Raw genomic sequence first — 18,505 nt, forward strand, 5'->3', positions numbered from 1 at the left:
TTATTATTGCATAATAAAATTTATTCATTTGCTTTTAAACAAAGAAACGTTGACATGAAGATACTAGATTATAATCTTTACACGAGCTGGAGCGATAGCACAGCGGTTGGGCATTCGCCTTTCACGCGGCCAACCTGAGTTCGATTCCTCCGCCCCTCTCGGAGAGCCCAGCAAGCTACTGAGAGTATGGAGCCCGCACAGCAGAACCTGGCAAGCTACCTGAGCGTATTGGATATGCCAAAAACAGTAGCAATAAGTCTCTCAATGAGAGACGCTACTGCTGCCCGCTCGAACAAATCAATGAGCAACGGAATGACAGTGAACCTTTACATATATATTTTACATTACTATTTTCAATAACTAAAAGAATGCCCAGATATTCTACTACAAAATTATTACGTAGTAATTACATAACTATGCTATAGTTATATAATAATATAATATAGTTATATAATATGCTGTTGTTATTTATACAAATATACATTGAAATAACAAGAACAACTAAGAACCTCAGAAGAACTGATCTGTATGCCATGAAATGTTTCTATAAATGGTGAATCATTGTCTGCATAAAATCCTTTTCACAGAATCTTTTACGTCTCTATTTCTCAGGCTATATATTAGAGGATTTAGCATGGGTATTACAAGGGTATAGAGTACAGCTACAATCTTGTCTTGCTGTGGTGAGGCGATGGCCCCAGGTTGAGCATACATGAAGAACACAGTCCCGTAGAATAAACTCACCACCGCTATGTGGGAGCCACACGTGGAGAAAGTCTTACTTCTGCCATGGGTCGAGGGGATCTTTAGAACAGCGGAGAGGATATAAGCATAAGAAACCAGAATAATAGTCGTCGTGCAGATGATGATGAGAGCAGAGATAATAAACAGGACAATCTCATTCACAAATGTGTCAACACAAGAGATCTTGATGAGGGCTGGGACGTCACAGAAAAAGTGGTCCAATCTGTTTTCTTGGCAGAAACGCAAGCTGAAGGTGAAACCTGTCTGTATCATGGAGTTCATAGAACCACAGATATAAGATCCTGTCACCAGTCTCACACATGCCTTATGGGACATTTTCACAGGGTAAAGGAGAGGGAAGCAAATTGCTGATAAACGATCATATGCCATTACGGCTAGGAGAAAGCCTTCAGTTGTCACAAACAGAGCAAAGAAGAAAAATTGAGCGGCACAGCCATTATAAGAAATTTTCTTTTCTTTAGACAAGAAGTTGGCTAATGTTTTAGGAGCAATGACTGTGGAGTAGCAGAGATCTAAATAGGACAAGTTTTTCAGGAAGAAATACATGGGTGTCTGAAGTTTGGATTCCACATTAATGACAATTATCATGGTAATATTTCCCACCACAGTGACCGTGTAGATCAGCAAAAACACTAAGAATAAGAGGATCTGAAGCTTTGGAGGGGTTCTGAATCCTAACAAGATAAACTCAGTCACTTCTGAGTAATTTCTATTAAGCTCACTCTTCATAGCTGAAATATGGGAGGAACTGGAAAGATGGCAGAAATGAAAGAATCAAGTGATCAGAATTTTAATAAAATCAAAGAAAAATATGGAAAATATATTTTAAAATACTGTTTCCAATATTTTACAAAACACTAAAATTAAGATGATTACTATTTTTTTTGCCATTTTTTGGGGGGGTCACACCCAGTGCTCAGGGATTACTCCTGGCTCTGAACTCAGGAGTTACTCCTGGCGGTGCTCAGGGGACCATATGGGATGCTGGGAATCGACCCAGGTTGGCCATGTGCAAAGCAAACGCCCTTCCCGCTGTGCTATCGCTGCAGCCCCAAGATGATTACTATTTTTAAAAGGTGTTCCTATTAAAGAACTAATCTGAATTATTAGGAAATTTTTAGGCATACTTATTAACAGATAATTCAAATTTGCCCTCCAAATATGCTTTTGGAAAAATATACATTTTAGGAAAGTGTCTGGGAAAAAATGCTTGCCTGACTTGCTTTGCTTGAGTTGTTATAAGATTAGCTATTGGGACCAGAGTGATAGCACACTCACAGCAGGTGAGGCCTTTGCCTTGGGCATTTTCCCTGCCCTTGGCCCACCCAAGTTCAGTCCTCAGCATCCCATGCGGTCCCCCGAGCATATTGAAAACCTTGAACTTTGCAGGTTGGAAAGCAAGCGAATTCCAAGATCTTGGACTTTTTTTTCAAAAATATACAAATCTAATAATAAATAAAAATAACTATGCAGAGAAAAGACAAAAGGCATAGGAGAAAATCTTAAGGTAGACAGTTTTTAAAGGAAGGCAAGTACTTTTTATTTTATTTATTTATTTATTTTTTGCTTTTTGGGTCACACCCAGCGATGCACAGGGGTTGCTCCTGGCTCTGTGCTCAGGAATTACTCCTGGGCGGTGCTCAGGGGACCATATGGGATGCTGGGAATTGAGCCCTGGTTGGCAGCGTGCAAGGCAAATGCCCTACCCGCTGTGCTATCGCTCCAGCCCCAAGACAAGTACTTTTTAAAGGAAGATAAAAAATACAGTACAGAGTTGGGGCCAGGACAGTGGGAAGAGTTCTTGCCTTATAATTGGCCCACCCACATTCCATTCCCAGAACCTTCAGGATTGATCCCTGAGTGCAAAGCAAAGAGTAAACCCCAAGCATTGCTGGCTATGGGCCCAAACCCACAACAAGCAAATGGAACGAAAATACAGAAATAGAAAAAGTCCAGAAGTAGAAAGAAGAAATACTTTTCAATTTTATTAATGGGGAAATGTATACAAAACAGACTTAAGAGGCTTTTTGTGAGTCCAAAGATATAGTAGCATGGAGTCTACTCTTCAGTAACATAATACATTAAGAAATCTGAAAAGGATAAATTTTAAAATACATATACTATGAAATTTATTTAATAGATGATAAATTATATACAACGTAATTTTGAAATTTCTCATATAAAGTCTCAATTTCTTACTTAACTATGGCTTCAATAATTTTTTATTATGTTAGTATCAATTTGATTCTGTTACAAAATATACTTTATTTAAGCATGAAAAGTTAATAAAAATATTTACTGACTGATTTTAGATATCAAAAATGAATATTAACAACAAATAAATTAAATGACGGTTTCAAGAATATTATCTTAATTGCCTCTTTCCTTATATTTGAAATTGATTATATTATAAAAAATAGGATAGAAACAAACCTTAGTTCCACAGGAACTTGAGTTGCCTTTACTCACAGCTCAAATCATTATTCAAGTTTCCTAAGATATTAAAAATCATAACTTATCTTTTTATATTTGAAAAGTTCAGCATACTATCTTATTGGTTTTAAACCAACAAATAGATTTGAAATGGGTCCTGAGAGAAATTCTCTCCTGGGAAAGGAAAGTAGAGTGAATGGGCATTCCCTTTTTAAGACAGCCACCGGGGACTAACCGTCTCTCTCATCAGTAATGCACTTTATATTGTAATGTTAGAGGAAAATAAGTTATTAATTAGAAAACTTTCCAGTCCTAGGAAATGTTAGATGTTCTCTCTAGAGAGCATGAGAACTAACCTCCTACATACAGAACAAAACACCAAAAAGCAAAACAAAACACACATTTGAGGAGCTGGACCAACAGCACAGCGGGTAGGGCATTTGCCTTGCACACAGCAGACCCGAGTTTGATTCCCAGCATCCCATATGGTCCCCCGAGCACTGCCAGGAGTGATTCCTGAGTGCATGAGTTAGGAGTAACCCCTGTGCATCGCCGAGTGTGACCCAAAAAGAAAAAAAAACCCACATTTGATCTAGAAGTGCTGTTGTTTTTTTTCATAATTTATAGAAATTTCATAATTTATAAAAATGAATATTGACTGTTTTTCATTTGACTACTGTTACAATCCTAACATTGAGAAATCCATTTCTTTGCTACAAATATATTATGCTTGAACTAGAGGAAAATCAATATTGAGAATAAATGGTCAAGGAAATCATTTACAAGAGGGAGGAGTATTTAAATTCACTGTCACTCTGTCACTATCATCCCTTTGCTCATTGATTTGTTTGAGCGGGCATCAGTAACATTTCTCATTGTGAAACTTATTATTGCTCTTTCTGGCATATCCAATATGCCATGGGTAGCTTGCCAGCCTCTCCCGAGTGGGCGCAATACTCTTGGTAGCTTGCCAGGCTCCCCAAGAGGGGTGGAGGAATCGAACCATGGTCGGCTGCGTGCAAGGCGAACGCCCTACCTCTGTGCTATAAACAGCAAGAGGGGCTCGAGTAATATAGCACAGCGGGTAGGGCGTTCGCCTTGCACACAGCCAACCTGGGTAAGATTCCTAGCATCTCATATGGTCCCCCGAGCACCGCCAGGAATAATTTCTGAGTGCAGAGCCAGGAGGAACCCCTGAGCATCGACACAAAAATAAAAAAAAAAAGCAAGAGCAGGCAGACATATCTGATCATCAGAAGTAATTTTTATAACCACGGTGTAGTTTTCCCACTAGGAATCAGAACCAAAAGAACAAATACACCAAGAAGTCAAATAAAGAGTAAGTCCCTCTTCATACATTCTCAGTTCAATCACCAGGTGTAAGCAGATACAGACAATAGTTAAATTAATTTGTCCTACTATATTTAATCTACTATAGAGTTTGACTTACACCTATTCCAAAACATAAAAAAGTTTTATCAATTAGCATTTACATGTTAGAAATAAAATTGCATTTATTTCTAAATAAATAAAAAGAAAGAAATTTACATCAAAGCATTACCATATTTCTCTCCTGAAAGCCATGTGGGTCTTGCCCTTCAAGACTGTGTTCTCCCTTGGACACATTATCTTGCTTGCTTGTCTCTATGTTTCTTATTGGTGTAGGCTTGCTTTTCAATCCCATGTTTTCTCCTGAACAAGTATTTAACCTTATGCTCTCCCCTCACATCTGTCTAAATAAGTTTAGCTCGATGAAAACTATCTTACTTCACAAGAAGGAGGTAGAGGAGGAGAAGGAGAAAGAGGAGGGGGGGAGGGGAGGAGAAGGAGAAAGATTCTAAGACTTCACAATCATGTTATGAAGCTATCTCAGTTTGCCACTTTTGCTACATTAACTTTCTATCAATAGAGAAATTTAATTTGTATATTGGAGACAACAGACTAAAGCATAGTAAAGTATTTTTGTGACAACAGAAAACTTTTCTATAATGCAAGTCATTGAGGAAATAACAGGATACCACTTATTTACAACATATATTAACTTTTTTTTTTTTGCTTTTTGGGTCACACCCAGCAATGCACAGGGGTTACTCCTGGCTCATGCACTCAGGAATTACTCCTGGCGGTGCTCGGGGGACCATATGGGATGCTGGGAATCGAACTCAAGTCGGCAGCGTGCAAGGCAAACGCCCTAACCACTGTGCTATCACTCCAGCCCCTGCATACATTAACTTTTAATGAAACTTTTAATAGAGCAGGAAGGTGGATGTTTCAGAGTCATTCAAACAAAAATATCAGAATAAGTTGAGTGAAAATGAAGTATTTTGTTTTTAGGCTTTTTTCCTCAAATATTTATAGATCAGTTTACATCACTGTAAACTATTCACATTCATTAATTGCTAATTCAAATATTAATTTAAACTATAGAATTTCTCGTTTTGTTTTGACAGATTTAAATTTTCTCCTACAAAAAGATTATAACTGCTAACTGGCAATAAACTATACTTTATCTTGTCAGAATCAAAAACTATGCTATCAATTTGAATATACCTATCATTTGTAATTTTAAAGCTATTTTCAATGTATCTGTTATATTTTGTCATCTAACAGTTATTTTTAATATTTACATTGGGAGAAATATTCCCTTTTTCACAGATTATTTGAGTTAAGATTTTATCTTTCATGTTAACTGAAAAAAATGTATGTTTTTGTTAATGAATTGATAATTTTTCTACTGTCCTAAACCTACATTTTTCATGGAAATATCTAGAATATATACATCAAAACACTATATACTTTGACATTAGTCATAGGAATTTTTTAAATTAAATTTTCTTAATTTCATTTGCATTAAAGTAAAATTGCATTGTCATTGTGTAAGTTCTGAGTGTACATTATAAGCATAATTATTCATATATATTAATGATGTTCACTGTTAAGTTCAATTCTATCTTTGCCTCATAATTCATGCCTTATACCTGATTTACCCATCCCTTTCTCTTTGATAACCACTAATTGGTTTTATTGTACCAAATGATACTGGTTTTAACTTTTTTTACATATATATATCACATATGCATAAAATCATGATGTTTATCTTCCTAATTAATATTTCATTAAGTGTAATACCTTCTAGGTCAATCAAAGTTACTCTTCTTTTTCCCTTTACATATTTACTAGTGCCCTAATATGCATGAGTACCACACTTTTTAGTTTACAAATTCTGGTGCTTTTTCACATGTCCCTAGAAATCCACACATTTTCTGCTATTTCCTTCCAAACAGAAAAAAAGCAACACAATTTTCTCTGGCATTCTATAGAGTGTAGATTTGCATAATGTGTATTCTCTTCGTTTTCCATTATCAAAAAGAGTGGTGCTGGTGAACATGTTTAATTTGCTCTTGAGTTTATAGTGGAAACACTCAATATTTTACATTAAGTGTCGGGTGGAACATTTTTATAAATATCTTTCGCAAACTGAAAAATTTCTTTCTAATTCCCATTTTTTTATATTATCATAATGAAAATGGTTAGATTCTTAAGAATTATTAGTTGTATCTATTACGATGAGTGTGAATTTCTTATTAAACAAAACATGGTAGATTATAATTATATACTTTTACTTATCTTATAGTTTAGGTAGCATGGTTATAATAGTTTAAACAGTTATTGTACTGATATAGAAAGTTACTGCACATCACTATCACCAAAGTGCTCAAGGCTATCCCCCAATGCCCTCATGTGAGTTTTAGATCGCCTCTTCTTCCCCATCCCCCCTTCACGACTTGGTAATCTTACTTTTTAAAATTCAAGGCCAAGAGTTTGTCATTGTTAGATACTATCTATTTATTTGTTTTGTCTCATATAAACACAAATAAGTGAATTACCACATACTCGTCTTCCCCGCTGATTAATTTTGCTTAACATAATTCCCTCCAGTTCTATACATGTTGCAGTAAAGGCAATCCATTTTGCCTCTTCTTATAGCTGTGTACATATATCACAGTGTATACATGCAGGGATATGTATATGTATATTTACATATATTCCATTCTATGTATATGTACCAGGGGCTGGAGTGATAGCATAAGAGGTAAGTGTTTGGCTTGCATGCCGCTGACCCAGGTTCAATTCCTCTGTCCCTCTTGGAGAGCCCGGAAAGCTACCATGAGTATCCTGCCCACGGCAGAGCCTGACAAGCTACCCGTAGCATATTTGATATGCCAAAAACAGTAACAACAAGTCTCACAATGGAGACATTACTGGTGCCCGCTTGAGCAAATCGATGAACAATGGGATGACAGTGCTACAGTGTTGCTTCTTTAATATATTCGTCTGTAATTAGACATTTATTTATTTTAAAATTTTAGTTCTATAAATAAAAATATTTGTTTACAATAATTATTTAAGGACAGAGGGTCTTTATGGCTGGAGTGATAACATGGTGCGTAGAGCGTCTGCCTTGCACGCGGTCAACCCAGGTTTGATTCCTTCGTCCCTCTCAGAGAGCCCAGCAAGCTACCGAGAGTATCCCACCGTAAGGCAGAGCCTGGCAAGCTCCCCATGGCGTATTTGATATGCCCAAAACAGTAAAAACAAGCCTCACAATAGAGATGTTACTGGGGCCTGCTCAAGCAAATTGATGAACAATGGGATGACAGTGATACAGTAACAATGCTACAATAATTATTTACATTCAGCATTTCAACACTAATCCCACCACTATTACACCCTTCCCACCACCATTGTTTCAAATTTTCCCACCACCACCCAAGCCTGTCCCATAGGCAGATGCTAAATAATTTTTTTGTATTGCTTGTTATGCAGAGTATGAGATGTCGTGTGACTGCAAAAGCAGCCACGTGCTCCTGGAATTCTAGAAATTTTTTAAATATTTGGCATCTGAAGAGGTGTCTCTGCAGTGTACTGCTGTCTTCTGAGATCGCTTTGTGAGTTTATGAATTTATGAATGTTTGTTACTGCACTTAAATGGAGCCCAGAGGCAGTTCTCGGGCATAACTGCCAGGGAACAAGAAGTGTGGGGAGATGCGGGGAGGTGTTCCTTCCCTGACTCTGTGAAGCCTGGAGTTCTTAGTCTCTAGTGCCACCTACCTATCTCATATGTTAATATGTAATACATAAAAATCTTATTACATAGGGCTATTTTTATTTCACATATTAAACACATTGCAATGAGTGCAAAAGAAAAAGCTTGCTATACTTCAACTTATCGCCATTTTTTAAAAATTTTCCTTCATTATTGATGTTTTATTTGCTATTTCCCTGGAGATGTCCAATTTGAATTTTTTAAAGTAAATGTAGATGGCAACAAACTCTTTATATTTTTTGCTTGATAAGGAATTTTATCTCTATTACTAAGAAATATTTTCATTGTATGTAGATTTTAGATTAACAGCATTTTTATTTTAACATTTGAAAGCCCTTTCTACCAATGTCCATTCTTCTGTCACCCTGCAATAATTCAATTCTACAATTTGCATCCAAGTGTTTTCTTCTGTTCGATTTTATCTGTTTCCTTGCTTTGATTCTCTACATTACATATATGTGTGACATCATGCAATATTTGTCTTTATCATTTTGACTTATTCTACATAGCATGATCATTCTAGTTTGACCATGTATTGAAAAAGATGAATTTTCAGTTTTATCATGTACATAATATTCCACTTTATATACATATATTCATTCATATGTATATATTTATGTACACTCATTTTTGTTATTTACTCACACACATTCAGCACTTAGTTTGTATCTAGATTTTGATTTATTATAAATAATGCTATCAAAAACAATTAGTATATTTGTTTTCCTTTGGATAAAAAACTTAAGAGTTAAATTGCTGGAAAGATTTTAGTATTTTGGTCATAGATGCAGGGTGCAGTATGAGAACATATTTTTTAATTTATTTTCTAGAGCATTACAAAGCCTTCATGATTGGATCTCAGTCATGCAGTATTCCAACAGCCATCCCTCTGACAGTGTACATTTCCCAGCCCCAGTGCACTCTGTCTGCCTGTCTGTCTGTCTGTCTGTCTGTCTGTCTGTCTCTGTTTCTCTCTCTCTGTCTCTCCTTCTCTCTCTTTTTGGGCATTGTGGTTTTCAGTTCAATATTAAGAACATATTTTGAAGGGGTGGATGTGAACTAACATTAACTCAATAAAAAAATTTAATGTGTAATTCATTAGTCATTAATAGGATAAATTTAATGATTAATGTAGTAAAACAATATGGAGTTATATCATTAAGCAGAAATAGAAGCATCAAATATTTTATAATATATTTTTAAATCTTTGTGTGTATGTTTACTTCCTTCTTTTCTCCACGTATTTCAAATGAGAATTTTGTAGTCATTTAAAAAATCTTAGTAATGAATCATTTTGCTGTTACTCTTTTGTCTGAGAGGTTTTCTTTTCCAGTTTTTTAGTTTGGGGGATTTTCTTTTTTTGGGGAAAGGAGGTCACACTCGGTGATGCTCAGGGGTTACTCTGGGCTCTGCAGTCAGGAATTACTCCTGGCAGTGCTCGGGGACCATATGGGATGCTGGGAATCGAACCTGGGTCGGCCGCATGCAAGGCAAACACCCTACCCGCTGTGCTATTGCTCCAGCCCTCTGGGGGTTTTTCATTGCATAGTTTTATAAGCAGTTTATTATGAGTTTCAACATTTGCTTTTTATGGTATATAGTTTTGCTTTTGGTGGAGTTTTCTGAATTGGCAGTTTTATTCCTACTGGAAACTTTTAGATGTCTTTTAAGAATTATTCGTTTATTCAGCGGGACACATGTGGGCAGTCTCAGGCCTGGGCGATATCAGTGAGCACTCAGCTAAGATGCGACCCGGGTGGCCACATGTTTGTGTAGCTGCTCTGCTGCTGATGACCACAATCCGGAGGCCAGCTAGACTACATTTGGTACCAGCAACTGCTTCCACCAATGTCTCTAGACTGTGAACTAAGCCATAGCCCCATGCTACCCTAGGAAGGGAAATGACGCAATTTCTAACATAAATCTCCCTGGACTTAATTACTAAAATGCAGAAATCCTAAACCATGCGGCCACAATAACAGCCATGTGACTTCATATTTCTTCATTCTCAGCAATAGAAAACTATCAAATGCTTCCTTGTCAGCAGGGCTGTTTTTTGGGAGAAACTCCAACAACAATAGTGAATTTTGTGTTGAAATATGGAATGTAATCAAGGTAAATACAAAATGAAGTGAAATTTATCAGCTATGCAGGCAGGGGTTGAAGGGTGGGAGGGTGGGAGGTATACTCGGATTTTTGGCGGTAGAATGTGGGCACTGGTAAAGGGGCGGGTGTTGGAGCATTGTATAACCGAGACATAAGTCTGGAAACTTTGTAACTTTCCACATGGTGATTTAACAAAAACAACAACAACAAAAGAATTATTCGTTTATTGTCTTTTTAATGAAAATTTATATTTTGCATAAATTTCTCTTGTTACTGCATAATTTTGCATGCTGTTTTGGAAATTTTTAGTATATATTATATAAGATTCTGAGTGTTTTTTAAATTCTCTGGGGGTTATTATTTTTGTTTTAGTAGAGATTTAACCAGGTTGAATTTCTCCCACAAATTCTGAGAAGACTTATTCAGATTGTGGTTTCAATGTCATTTTCATTTTCTCTACTTTGTGGTGATATTCAAGTGTATTGCAAATGTATGCTCTCTCATGGACACTAAAATCTGGGCAGGTGCTGGAGTGATAGCACAGTGGGTAAGGAGTTTACCTTGTGATTCCCAACATCCCATATGGTCCCCTGAGCACCGCCAGGGGTAATTTCTGAGCACAGAGCCAGGAGTGACCCCTGTGCATCACTGGGTGTGACCTAAAAACAAAAAAATAAAATAAAATAAAAATAAAATCTGGCAATTGTCTTACTCTTTGTTTCGTTTTCATTACCTTTCATTTTCTCTAAAAATCCATAAGTGTACAGCTAAAAAGCAAACTCAGTGTTTCATTTGGGCTTTTTATTTTCTTGAAGTGCTAGGATTGCAACCAGGTCTCCTACATGCAAAGCATGTGCCTTACTGCTAAGTCACATCCCCCACGTTGAGAAACTGAGCCACAGTCTGGGCCCCATGCTGAGTAATTCATCAACAAATTTCTTTGAAGTTTTTCAATAAGAGTATATCCCACCCTCTTGGGATCACAACTCTTCCTTTTGGAGAGGAAGTTTTCCTCCTGGGATGGAAATTTGTCCAAGTTCTGGCCCAGTGAGTGACTGTGAGTGAAGGACTTCATAGCACCCAAAGCTACATTCTTCCTGGTGCCCTCCCATGGGGCTTCTGGTCCTTAGGAGGATTATGCCTTAGAGGCCATGTGAATCCTGAGGACCACCACCCCACTTCTGTAGTATAATTCTTTTTCATGCCAGAAAATTAGTTTGACAAAGTGACTATTGAGGACAATGGCAGACCATTGACACTTCTGTCAATACATTTTGATCTGGCAGCTTTTGTCTTCCAGAAAGAAGCTCAGTTTCATGACAAAAACATTGGAAAGGAGACATAGAACACGAAATCATGTCAGTGAGCTTCCTGTCTCAAGATCATAGTAGACGGTTTTGTCACATTGATGGAGGTCTGCACCAAAACTGTAAATATGAACACTATTGATAAAGCATTATTGTTAAATCATGTTACTTCCAAAATAAATAAAAATAAATAACAAAAATTAAAGAGTTACTCATGGCAACACTATACTATTTGTCAATTAATAAAAGCACACCAGGTGAGGTACCTTCCCATGTCTTCTCTTTTTCTTGGTTTATAACAAAATCCTGTCCCTGTCACTGTCACTGTCATCCCATTGCTCATCGATTTGCTTGAGCGGGCACCAGTAACATCTCCATTGTGAGACTTGTTATTACTGTTGTTGGCATATCAAATACGCACCGGGTAGCTTGCCAGGCTCTGCTGTGCAGGCAGAATACTCTCGTAGTTTCCTGTGCTCTCCAAGAGGGGCGTAGGAATTGAACCGGGGTTAGCTGCATGCAAGGCAAATGCTCTACCCACTGTGCTATCACTCCAGCCCCAACAAAATCCTATTTTATAAATTTCTGTTTCTTGAATAATGCTTCTTTTCTCCTGCTGTAGCATAGTGTTCTCTTTTGCAGTGACTTTCAGAAAATTTATTGTAATGTGCCTTTATTTTTCCCCATTTATCTTTCTTAGATTTTGTGAATTTTCTTGCATCATGTGTTTATAAGCATCTTAAACTTTTAGAAAATACTGGTATAGTTTCTAACATTTTTCTAGATCCTCTTTTATTTGCTTCATTTATCATTTTCTCACTTGTCACTGCATGTTCATTTTTTTTCTATTTTAATCTAATACTTATTCTGTATTTGTTCTAATGCTCAATATTCAAGTGAATATTTTTTTTTCTCTATAGCCATTATCTTATATTATTTCATCCTGTATAATTTCACTTCAGGGTCCAAAAACACAATCCAGAAAAGACATCTGTACCCCCATGCAATACTATTTACAATACCCAGAATTTGGAAACGACACAAGTGCTCAAGAACATATGACTGGCTAATGAAACTATGGTACATATGCACAATAAAATACTATAGCTGTAAAAGAAATAAAAATAAAATGAAATTTGCTGCTATATCAATTGGATCTGTAGAATATTATGCTAAGTAAAGTTAGGCAGAGGAAAAATGACAAAGAATGAAATAGTGATCAAAGGTAATAGAAACAAAGAGCATGAGAACTGGTCTTCAGCAGGAAGCTTTCCATTACTGTGGGTTGTGAGTGAGGAAATAGGTCGAAGAAAGGAACAGCACAACGTTGTTGGAGAGAAAAGGTGCCTGCCTTAGAGGAAGGCTGGGAGGCAGGAGGAAAATGGTGGACGTTGGTGGAGGAAAGTAGACACTGGTGAGGGGATTGGTGTTGCAGGAGCATTGTATACCTAAAAATAAATCATAAATACCTTTGTAAAAGAAATTTACTTCAGATATGTTCAGACTTTTTTCTTTTTATTGAATCACCATGTGGAAAGTTACAAAGCTTTCTCAAAAAATATTAGCAAATAGAATTCAACAACTCATCAAAAAGATCATACCCCATGACCAAGTGGGATTCGTCCCGGGGATGCAAGGATGGTTTAACATCCCAAAATAAATCAACATAATCCATCATACCAACAAAAGAAAAAATAAAAAACATATATCAATAGATGCAGAGAAAGCATTTGACAAGATCCAGCACCTGTTTATGATGAAAACTCTTGCCACAATGGGTATAGAAGGGACTTTTCTCAATATAGTAAAAGCCGTTTATCACAAGCCTACAGCAAGCATCATCCTCAATGGCGAAAAACTAAGATTCTTCCTTCTAAGAACAGGGACGAGACAAGGATGCTCACTCTCTCCACTTCTGTTCAATATAGTACTAGAAGTACTTGCAATAGCGATTTGGCAAGAAAAAGATGTTAAGGGCATCAAGATAGGAAAGGAATAAATCAAGCTCTTGCTATTCGCAGATGATTTGATACTATACTTAGAGAACCCTAAAACCTCTACCAAGAAACTCCTAGAAACAATAGACTCATATAGTAAAGTTGCAGGCTATAAAATCAATACCCCAAACTCCATGGCTTTCCTATACGCAAATAATGAGAGAGAAGAAAGCGATAGATAAAGGCAATCCTGTTCACAATTGTGCCTCAAAAGATCAAGTACCTCAGAATCAGCTTAACTAAGGAGGTAAAGGACTTGTATAAAGAAGACTACCAAACGCTACTTTAGGAAATAAAAAAGGACATGAGGAAATGGAAAGATATTCCCTGCTCATGGATTGGAAGAATTAATATAGTCAAAATGGTAAAACTTTTAATTATGACTTTCCTATATAATTCATTACCACTAAAATCGTGGAAATATTAATAATAGCTCCTGTGGCAGTATCTGCTAATTTATTCATCAGTCATCTCTGCATATATCTCACTTAATATTTATAGCAATGAATAACTTTCATAAGCTTTTCAGTAGTACTAGTAATTTGGGGTATTTATGTTTGAGAAACTTCCTACTTAAAAAGAAAAATTAAATCTGCAGTCTAAGATTTCAGGGCCACTAACACAAAAAGAGAATCCTAAGTTCTAAGAAATCAGGCCTGCTCAATTTTTCTAAATATCATTTATTTAGAAATGATTCATATTAAATAAACTATCTACCCAAAATTGTGACAACTTTCACACCAAGGAAGTCATCACCACATCAAGATACAGAATATTGCCATCATCACATCACCTTCAAGTGATTTATCAGAGCTCTGTTATTTATTTGATTTGTTTGTTTTTTATTAATTTGAATTTTTGGAGAGAGGGGTCATGCCAAGTGATGATCCAGGTTTACTCCTGACTCTGTGCTCAGTGATAAATAATGGTGATGCTCAGGAGACCATATATGGTGCCAAGAATACAAACCAGGGCTGGCCATATGCAAAGTAAGTTACTTACCTCCTGTACTATCATGCACTAGATTCCATGCCAGGCTGTTTTCACTCAGGGTGCCCCAGAGGGGGGCAGGTAAGAACCCTCACTGCCCCAGGGGACCCAGTTCCAACAGCCAACCTCCACTATCCAACTGCCACCGTGCTACAGGCCACTTCCGGAACACATTATAAAGACACTTCCTACCCATTTTCCATAATTACCACACCGTATTTGATGGAGTTCAGACAATAGGCAACACACCATAGAAAGTTATATATATATATATATATATATATATATATATATATATATATACCTCTCGGAGAGCCTGGCAAGCTACCAAGAGTATCCTGCCCACACGGGCAGAGTCTGGGTCTGGCAAACTACCCATGGTGTATTCGATATGCCAAAAACAGTAATGATAGGACTCATACCCTTGACCCTGAAAGAGCCTCCAAACGATGGGAAAGATGAGTAAGGAGAGGATGCTAAAATGTCAGGGCTGGGAGGAACAGAGATGTTACTGGTGCCCACTCGAGTAAATCGAAGAACAATTGGATGACTGATACAGTGATACTAACTTTTTAGTCTTTATATCACTTTTAGTCCATGACTTCCCTCCATCTCCTTTCCCAGAGAACCAGTCATCTGAATGATTTAGTGATATCATAAAGTACGCCCCAGTTTTCTCTCAGCCTTGTTTTTAGAGGGACTACATCCATCAACTATGGATTGAGGGCGGGTCCCTCTGAGAATTGCCCAACTGTAGGTGTGGGCCTAAAAGTTTAGGACTCAAGCTGTTAGTGCTCAGCGTGTCACTCTAAGAGAACTGGACCAATTATTGCTTAGTTCCAGAACTTATAGACAGATGTTTTATGTAGAATGAGAAGCAAACACTAGTAATAGAGGGTGAAATTGGGGGAAAATTCAAGCATAAATGAATACACAAACAAATATTTGATGATACGAAATTAAGGAGAAGCTTTCTGCTTCATGAGAGAAAAAAGTTAACTGTACACCAACTAGACATTTTCCAAAAGAGAAACGGGAAAGGAATATCGAAAATATGTCCTTTTGAGATTGGAACTAACCTTCAAGACTAACCTCAAATATTATCTTTGCAAAAGTTGGTAGATTAGTTGAATGAAACTATAAATATGTCTCAAGAGTGTTAAAAAATCACAGAACAATTTATGGAAGGCTACTAGCTGTATAGGAAGCCTACAAAGGTAAATAACTCAACAAAATAATTATAGAAAATTGTAGGATTACATAGCCTCAGGTAGTTTAGGTTTATTGGGTTACTCCCGTTATGGTGCTCCATTCCTCTGTGTTTATTTGTAGCTTCTTTCTTAGTGTTCTGTTGACTTGTAAATATTGTTTTTCTCTTCTCCTTGAGTCCTTTGCATAGTTTATTCAGAGCCATGTCCTTTTGTATGGACACAGGAAGACTTAGCAAGTGCTATGCTTTTGTAACCTGGGAGTCATTTGACTCTACATGATATTTTCCTCCTGGGCATCTGTTCTTTCGACCTAAGCCTCAGCTGCCCTTACTTCCTAGCACCCCCAAAAGCAGGGTCCTAACGAGGGATGAGACAGACCCAGGGCAAGCGATGAATTGTGTGCTACCCTGGCATCGAGATGGGCCTGGCCAAAGTGCCTAATGCTTAACTGTAAGTTAAGAGCTTGATCATGGACAAATGCTGTCATGATCCAAACAGTGATAACTAGATTTGGACCCTGCTAGGGTTAGGAATGATTAATCTGGCCTGAGTGTTGTGGTCTGAGTCTGTGGCAAGATGTTGCCAGGAGAGCTGCCTTGCAAGCCTCAATGTATCTCTTGCTATGTCCATACAAAAATAACTAGTATTAAGATGTCAATAAATGTTTGGACTAAGGAAAGGAAAAAAACCTTAAGAGTGAGGAAGGGCTTTGGAATGCCCTGCCCTCAGAAAGGGCTTTCTTATGTTGATTTTGCTACCTGGCTGGGTGTAGCCTAGAGGGCAAGGTGGGAGAGACAAGGAGGAGGAGAGACTAGAGAAGGGAGAGATGCTGCAGTAGATGCAGAGAGAGGAAGTAGCTGGGAGTGCGGGAGATGAGAAAGATGGAATAAAAGATTGAATAAACTAATCAGCAACCAGCTTGGTCCTCATTCTTCTTTTGCCTGTCCTTGGTCCAGAGCACTGTGGACCAGAACACTGTGGTTCCAGAGCACCTAACGAGGGCGGTGAGACAGAGCCGCCCGGAGAGCCCGCGAGTGCACGCGCCCCTCGGCGAGCCTTAGTTTTTTACAGAAAATAGTCAAAATATCCCAAATAAAATCCTTTCATCCAAAATTGACTGAGCACAAGCTTAACGCTGTGCCTCCGAGAAGTAACACCAAAGGTTTTTCAGAGCAAATAGAATAAACAAAATAAATCATCCAAGTAAAATTAATAGGGTAACAAAAACAAAATTTAGAAAGGAAAAAAGTCTTTATTAGAGTTGCTATAAGATATCTAAAATATGCAGTTCCAACAAATATTCTATAATTTTTATAATTTTATAATTATAATTCAAAGAAACTGAAGACCATGACCCACACACATGTACATGCACAGACATATGCATGCACAACAAAAACTGCCATTAAAAATATCCCAGAATCTGTCCTAAAAATAAAAACTTGAAAACAGCTATTATAAATATGTACAAAAAGGTATGATAACAATAGGGTGACTTCAGGTGATATCAATAAAACTACAAGAATAATTCTTAAAAATGATTTTCTAGAGGGGCTGGAGCAATAATAGTACAGCAGGTAGGCCGTTTGCCTTGCACACGACCAACCCGGGTTCGATTCCCAGCATCCCATATGGTCCTTCGAGCACCGCCAGGAGTAATTTCTGAGTGCAGAGCCAGAAGCCACCTCTGAGCATAGCCGGGTGCGACCCAAAAAGCAAAAAAAAAAAAGATTTTATAGAGAGTCAAAGAGAGAGTGCAAAGGTTGACCTTCTTGCTTTGCATGCGATTGATCCTAGTTCAATCCACTGAACCACATATGATCCCCTGAGAACTGCAGGAGTGACTCCTGAGTACAGAAACAGGAGTAATCTTTGAGTATTGTCAGGTTTGGTTCCAAGTGCTCCCCATAATTTATTTTGTAGTTTTAAGGTAAAATAACTTAAAGGAAAAGTCACAAGCACAATAGGGGTTCACAGACCTAATTTAGTATAAGAAAGTATCTATGAATACCAAGCTTAACATATTACACACCTGAATAATAGACAGTTAATTTTCCAAATAGATAATTTGCATAATTATCTTATGTAACTATTCAAAGTGAAGATGAGGATTCCACTTTGAGGCTATTCATTCTCTCTCCTGCTTTCTTGGACTCTTGAATATTTTTAAAGAAGGAACAAAGTGTTGGACAAATATGTAGTGATCTTGAGTCTGCTCTCTTATAGTCTCCCAAAATATTAAGGTCAGGAATTCATAATGACTTTAATTTTGGCATAACAGGTATAACATTCTAATAATTGTAGATTCAAGGTTTTCCACACCTCATGGGAAATAGTCCTCCTGGGATACGTAAATCAGTTATTAAGATATTGAAGCTCCAGAATCAAGGTACAGGGGAATCACAGGGCTTTATATTATTATAAAAACAGAGAGTGTATCACTAATGATAATCCAGAAAACTTATATACCCCATTCTTTTTGTGATCCAAGGAGATTTAACTATAAATAGACAACTTTATAAATCATTCAGTTTCATGACTTCCAAGTTTCCTTGTTATCCAGACAAACTACTGCCACTCAATCATTCT

General features: G+C 37.2%; 1 protein-coding gene across 1 annotated transcript; it reads right to left on the reverse strand.

Moving 5' to 3' along the window:
• Nucleotides 1-558: 558 nt before the first annotated feature.
• Nucleotides 559-1,494, reverse strand: LOC101549693 (olfactory receptor 12-like). Its single transcript, XM_004601851.2, has one exon. It carries the CDS (start codon nucleotides 1,492-1,494, stop codon nucleotides 559-561), a length of 936 nt encoding a protein of 311 aa, XP_004601908.2.
• Between the last annotated feature and the right edge of the window lie 17,011 nt (nucleotides 1,495-18,505).

Source organism: Sorex araneus, chromosome 2, assembly GCF_027595985.1.
Source record: "Sorex araneus isolate mSorAra2 chromosome 2, mSorAra2.pri, whole genome shotgun sequence".
Classification (NCBI taxonomy): domain Eukaryota; kingdom Metazoa; phylum Chordata; class Mammalia; order Eulipotyphla; family Soricidae; genus Sorex; species Sorex araneus.